Here is a 6,286-nt window from a genome sequence, read left to right on the forward strand (position 1 = left end):
CCCCTGATGGCAGCACTTAGGGAATTAATGAGACTGTTGTGGGAAAATGCTGATGTGAAATGGCTGCTCCATGCTGACAGGAGCAATGTCTGCCAGGCTGGGGTCCAGGCCAGTCACTTGTTTTTTACCCAAAACCCATTTTTACCCCAAACAGAGCTCCTTTCATCCCAGAAGCTTCCTGTGCTGCTCTATGGAGAACGGCCCATGCTGGAGCAGTCCGTTCCTGAAGTACTGCACGCTGTGGTACAGCTCCCGGGCTGGCAGTTGTCAGACCAGCATGTGCTTGTACTGGTGTTTGGGGTTATTCAATCAATCCACCTCCCTGTCCACTGATGTAGCCTACACTTCCTGAGCTTGCCCACTCTTTTCTGCAATCTTCTTGACTCTGATAGTTAGCTATATGAAGGTGGCTTTGCGTGCCAGAACTCCTTTTGACCTCATGGTTCATTCTGATTACATTTCATTACTTTCATCACATGTCCTTCCCTCCTACCTGATTAAGCACAGACATTTTATCATCTTATGCACAGGATGCTTGCAATAGAGTACAAAATAATGTTTTCTGATTTGCATCACATAAAAGGGTTGTGGTCCCATGGTGCTGTAGCAAGGAGAGCAGAGCACATCTGGTGACAGTGACCAAGTTCAACTGCGAGTCCAGTGATTGCCAGACAAGTCTGCAGTGACCTGGCAGGTCTGAGGTCAGGCTGGGAAGTCCTGTCAGCAAGGAAGGGACACCAACAGGCATGGGCAGGTGCAGGCATCCCAGTGTGGTGGCTCAGGCCTGGACCTTGCCAAAGGACCATGTGGCAAAGAGGTGGGCAAGGCTTTCACTTGTGGTTTATTGGGCTGGACAGCTGAGACAGACTGATGGTTTTGAATTGTTTCTCAAAACACAACTCTCCCACTTCAACGCAGTATTACCTAAAGACTGCACCACCTCGCAGCCCTTGCAAAAAGGCAGGTAGCCTTATGCTGCCTCTCATTTTTGAAGTAGTTACCAACTTCTGCCAACACCTAATTTCTCTGCTGACCCTGAAGGGAACCTGGCCTGGGACCTGCTCAACCCTCCCTCCGCCTTTCCAACAGCTATCTTGTCCAGTCCGTGCTTCCCAGTGCCTCCAGCAGACATCCCTTTTCTTACACACCCGAATCATTTTTTCAATGATGCTTAATCAGACCAGGATCCTGGCAATTATGCCAGATGTTCGGGGAGGAGAAGGCAATGTGATAGTGTGTCCTTTGCTGACATGGGGAAGGGCACTCCAAATATCCCCTTAGCAACAGCAGGGAAAAATGTGCCATGCCCCTGAAGTTGGTCACAAATATGTTGGGAAAATTAGGCTTTTTGTCCCGCTTTAAATCACAGTTGCTAATATAGGGCTGTGACGGGAATGCCTCCCAGTCAGCCCTGGCATCATTTAGTTTATATCCCCTTCTTTCATCTCCCCATCTTTGCCACACTCCTGTCCTCCCAAAGAAGCTGCCAGCCCCAATTTATACTTCCACTACTGGCCCTATCATTGGCCCCGGGTTTGCTGGAGTGGTATCCTCCTCTAGCATTTATGACATGGTTGCCCTGGTGAATCCCCTTCAGCCAGTGACCCGCTAAGCCACCACCACTTCCCCTTTTATTATTTATAAGGACAGGCAGGTTCTCCATTTATTTTTTGCAGTCCTAAGCAAGGGGTAGCAGTGCAGTGCCCATGGTTATTCCTTTCTCTTTGATATCCAAAAAGCCTGGCAATTTAACACGTTGCTATCCTAAGTGCACATATGACCTGATCATTAGTTTTCCTCTCATAAAAAGAATATTCCATAGTTCCTTATTAGTATAAGCCATATAGTCAGTGTGGGCTGTTTATTCACAACATTTGATGCAGTGTAGGGAAGCAGATTAATGAAAAACACCTAGTGGAAACTTTTAGTTTAATACCACTTGCCTGACTGCATTGTCGTTGCTCCAGGACAGGATGGAAGAGAAGTCTTGACAAAGGAAAACTGTAGCATTTACCACTCAGATGCAATCAAATACTTAGACTCACGACCACATATGCAAGGATGGTCTCTGTCAGGGTAAAGTGCTATAGCCATCTAGTGGTGGCATCTATTCTATTAGGCCCAGACAGGCCTTGGTAAGAACTACTTGCACGTAACATTTTACAGAATATATACACACAAACACAAAATATATATTTTCTGAAGAATAATTCAGAAGAGTTAAATGCTAGTAAAATAAGCACTTAGTTATTAACAATGACATTTTGCTGGGCACTGCGAAGCACTAAAATATAGCAGGGACAGCACTACAGGACAAAGTGTGGTACTGTGCCACTGGGACCTTGTTCCAGTTTGCTGTACGAGACTGACCCATACTTCAGAGGTTGTTCTCCCTCCCAGTGACAGTAACTTTGTCACTGTCTAAACAGAGTGGAAAAACTGATCACCTGCCTCATGGATGGGTGAACTAATCCATTAATGATTTGCACACATTAAGAGTAGTGCTGTCATTTGTAGTAACTTTGATAAATAAGGAGTCTTTAAAACATAAATTCCTTGACTGAAAAATCAAGATATCCATAAATAGGTACAATGCTAGCAATCTTAATAAGGCGCTAAATCTAGCTATTAAAACTGCAGCCTGTTTCTCTGAAATGTTAATGAATATGGATCCAAATAAAAGATTTATTTAAAACGCTTTGAAATGTTTCACTTTTTACTTCACAGTAAGTATTTCAGAAGTTAGATTTCACTTTGATTGCGTTACTTTAAGAGGTGTAGGAATTCTATGTGCTGTTAAATAGCCTGGATAGTAATGAAACCGGGAACTGTGTGGAAGTTTGTATGTTTAAAGTCATCATGACAAGCCAGCTGAATCCTGGTACTTCTACCTTGACATCTACCAGGAATGAAGATTGTGATGGGAACTCAATAGCACTTGAACTTCTCAAGCCTAATTAGACACAGCTTTAAAGCGTTTAACATCAGTGCAAAAGGCAAGTACCTTGTACTCTGCTTTGTTAAAATTAAATTGTGTGCACAGGTAAAATAGAATATGAACCACCCTATATCACTGAAAATAGCAGTCAAAGATATAAGACTGACACAAGTACTTAAACATAGTCAGACCTTTTTTATTGTAGAAGTGACCATTTTCAAGATGCAAAATAGAACTCCCCTCCTCCACATTTAATAAATTTATACCAAAGCCAATGAAATTTAAAAATATTTTTACATTAAAACCCCACCAAATGTCTTCAATACAAGTTTTGTGTTAAATATCCTGGAACCTGAATAAACAACAACAAAAAAGATGCCTACAAAAGTTCAATTTCTAGCAAGTCAAATCCTGCAAGAGACCATTCCTCATGAATGCAAAAGGGTTAAATATTTACAGACAGTGAGACAGCCACAGAAATGTTCTGCTTCTTCCTTTTCAATTTCAGAGAAAGTAAATTTCACTAGCCACACCTGGCGCGTACAACAGCAGCATCGTAGTATATTTGGTGGAAACTGATGCAACTGTTACCATGCCGTCAGGCAGAAAAGCTAAGGTACTGTTGCACCCTCTGAAGCTCTAAATACACGCTAAGAAGAATCAATTGTTCTTCCCTGTACCGAACGGGAAGTATTCAGGGAATTCGTGAATAATTTTCAGTGCTTCATTGTAGAGTTCCAGATCTGTAAGAGGGCAAAGAAAAGGCTGTTAAATTCTCCACTACCAAATGGCAGCATTAAAGCACTGCTTATTTTAAAGCGGTACAGCTGAGTGTTTTCAGTCCCTCTCACCCTCCCCAGTTTTCCCAAGCCTGCCACATTCTCATTGCTTTCTACCTGGAGGATTATTTTTAGACCCGCTAACCGGACAATCACAAAAGGAGTACAAGGCAAGGGAAGACAAAGAACCCGGGACTGGGAGAATGATCAGGCCATGGCAAGGACCTAGATCAGCTCAGGCCCTGAGTCAGTCCCTGCTTTTCGCCTGTAAAACAGCATATTCGGTACATAATTCCCACACCAGTGTCCATTTACTATTTTTCACAGAGCTTGAAGAATAACCTCGTCCATAAGAGGGGATAATCAAGCTCTCTCTGCTTACTTAATGAAGAAACATTCAGAACACAATATTAATTTCTCTTAACATATATCCTTACTTACCAAATGGACTTTTATCTTCTCTGAACTGGACATATGACATGCACATGATGGTTGCCTGATTTGTTACTCTTCCCACCACTTCAATAACTCCTGAGATCTCTTCATCTAGCTAGAAAACATACCAGAAATCAAATTAGTATCACCAAATTAGCTGCTGGTTCTGCTGCACAGCACGTGAGCTACGAACAACAAATTCTGTTCCATGTCAAGCAATAGACTACTGCTGGGGAAACTACTGGAAGTGTGGTACTACTTCAGTTATGTCCTTCCAATATTGAACTCCTGCACATTATTTCTGCACATACCATGTTTCTTCCTTATGTAATTTTATTACAGCGTTGGAACAGGCTGTGCAATGCCTAACATTGTAGCCACACGTTTATAAAATTCACCCATTTACTCTCTCCCAGAAAGCTGGGGAATCATTGGTTGGACGCTGACAGCCAATGCTTTAACAGTCCAACACAGGAAACCTTTTCATGGACTCAGGAAAGATTTAGATACCGGGCAGAACTTGTAGGAAAGACATTTTCTTGCAATTTAAGTTTCACAATTGTAAGACAAAACTCCTCACCAGAAGAAACTGCCTTTTTTTTTTTTTTTTTTTTATCAACAGGACGCAAGCCTTGAAAGTCAAGGTACCACGTGCAAATATTTCATATCAAAAGGGACAGACTTGCCAACATTTAACAACTCATTCAGAGGGAAAGATGGGATGAGTACTGACATGCTCAATTTAGCCATCAGAAAGTGTCATAACCGTAATAATCCTTCAGTCACAACATTTCTCAGACACAAAAAAGAAAAAAACACACATAGAAGAAAATGCCTGGTTGTTATCCCTTTACCAAAACTTGATATCAGAGCAATATTTCTGCACACTAGTTATAATGCTATGGGTATAGGAATTGCTTAGTTTTTTGTTTGTTTGCTTTTGTTTTTAACCAATTAATTAACTCCTATACTTTGAAGCATTTTCGAGGATGGGAATGCTATCCATTCTTAAGAAAGAATGCTTTGAGCAAACTCTGAAGTTTATTGAAATGCTGTGAAAAGCATTTTAGGAGGGGAGTGAAAGGTCAACTCAACAAACTCTTGAGAATACCATATTCTTGATTATTTTTCTGGATTTTCTTTACAAAATAGTCTGCTGGGGATAGGAAGACGGTCAATAAAGAGGCAAAGGAAAAAGTGCAACGAAAATTAAACTAAGATATGTACTAAGATGAAATAGAGTAAGACAAAGTAGCCACAAAAGGATGTGCTTGAAAAGGAAGGGAATGTCTCTCGTAACTCCAGCCGAAAATTCATAGGCTTGTATGACGGCCTGAGCTGGAAGGGAGCCACAAGGTTCGCCGAGTCCAGCTGCTGGCTCCACACAGGAGCACCCCGCGACCAAATTTAATTGACAAAGATAACTGATTGTCATTAAGCCTGTGGAAGCTAGCTTTAAGATTGGCGGGGTAGGGACGATGCAACGTGGGTGGAAAAGGGAGAAGCGGGAAAAATTTGTCCCGATTTAAAAACAGAAACACGCAGAGGTGCGGAGGGGCCGAGGAGGGCCCGCCGCCGCCTCCCGGGTGTCCCCGTAACTCACGGGCTCGCTCATCTCCACGGTCGCCTGCTTCCCCTCGCCGTCCGTCAGCACGAAAAGCTTCCCGCTGGGGTGCACCTGCAAAACAAACCGCGTGTCCCAGAGAGCGCTGAGCCCGCAGCACCCCGACCGGCCGGACCTGACCCGTTGCCGGATTACAGACCTTGTGGAGCCGCCCCACGAAGCAGACGGGCCGCCCGATGTGCTGCGCCAGCTGGGCGGCGGCGATGCGGTGCCGCGGCGCCTCATGCGCGTCCTCCATCATGGCGGCGGCTCCTCCACCATGGCGGCGGCTCTTTCCCGCCCGTCGCCCTTAGCAACGGGGAAGCGGGAAGGGAGGGGGAAGGGGAAGAGGCGAGGTTTGCCCGCCGCCTGCCAATCGGCTGGCCGCGCTGCTCTGACGTCAGCGGAAGAGCGGGCGTTGCTAGGGGGACTCGGCGAGGCGGAAGTGGAGGCGGCGGTTGGGCCGGTGGGTGACCGCGGGCCGAGGCGGGGGAGGCCGGGCAGGGGGCCGAGACCCCCGGGAAGACGGGA

The 6,286-nt window shown here is 44.8% G+C and overlaps 2 protein-coding genes across 2 annotated transcripts in view; one reads left to right on the forward strand and one right to left on the reverse strand.

The window, feature by feature from the left end:
* Window positions 1-3,113: 3,113 nt before the first annotated feature.
* RPA3 (replication protein A3) lies at window positions 3,114-6,080 on the reverse strand. The gene is made up of 4 exons (XM_035317103.1): window positions 5,916-6,080; window positions 5,756-5,830; window positions 4,159-4,267; window positions 3,114-3,681 (listed from the first exon to the last, which is right to left on the reverse strand). The coding sequence occupies exons 1-4, from the start codon at window positions 6,015-6,017 to the stop codon at window positions 3,599-3,601; spliced, it is 369 nt and encodes a 122-aa protein (XP_035172994.1). The 5' UTR covers window positions 6,018-6,080; the 3' UTR covers window positions 3,114-3,598.
* A 74-nt stretch (window positions 6,081-6,154) lies between these two features.
* Window positions 6,155-6,286, forward strand: part of UMAD1 (UBAP1-MVB12-associated (UMA) domain containing 1) — an 85,054-nt gene continuing 84,922 nt past the window's right edge. Inside the window, exon 1 of the mRNA XM_035317104.1 lies at window positions 6,155-6,221. The gene's annotated coding sequence lies outside the window, so the exon portion shown is untranslated. The remainder of the gene's footprint in view (window positions 6,222-6,286) is intronic.

Source organism: Oxyura jamaicensis, chromosome 2 (assembly GCF_011077185.1).
Source record: "Oxyura jamaicensis isolate SHBP4307 breed ruddy duck chromosome 2, BPBGC_Ojam_1.0, whole genome shotgun sequence".
Taxonomy (NCBI): domain Eukaryota; kingdom Metazoa; phylum Chordata; class Aves; order Anseriformes; family Anatidae; genus Oxyura; species Oxyura jamaicensis.

What these genes read in the sequence shown, in the direction of transcription:
- RPA3 (XM_035317103.1), bottom strand. Translation starts at nt 6,017, where the DNA reads ATGATGGAGGACGCGCATGAGGCGCCGCGGCACCGCATCGCCGCCGCC. An exon ending in TCGTGGGGCGGCTCCACAAG is followed by an intron (nt 5,831 to 5,915) that starts GTCTGTAATCCG and finishes TTTGTTTTGCAG; the next exon opens with GTGCACCCCAGCGGGAAGCT. An exon ending in AGAAGATAAAAGTCCATTTG is followed by an intron (nt 3,682 to 4,158) that starts GTAAGTAAGGAT and finishes GCCCTCTTACAG; the next exon opens with ATCTGGAACTCTACAATGAA.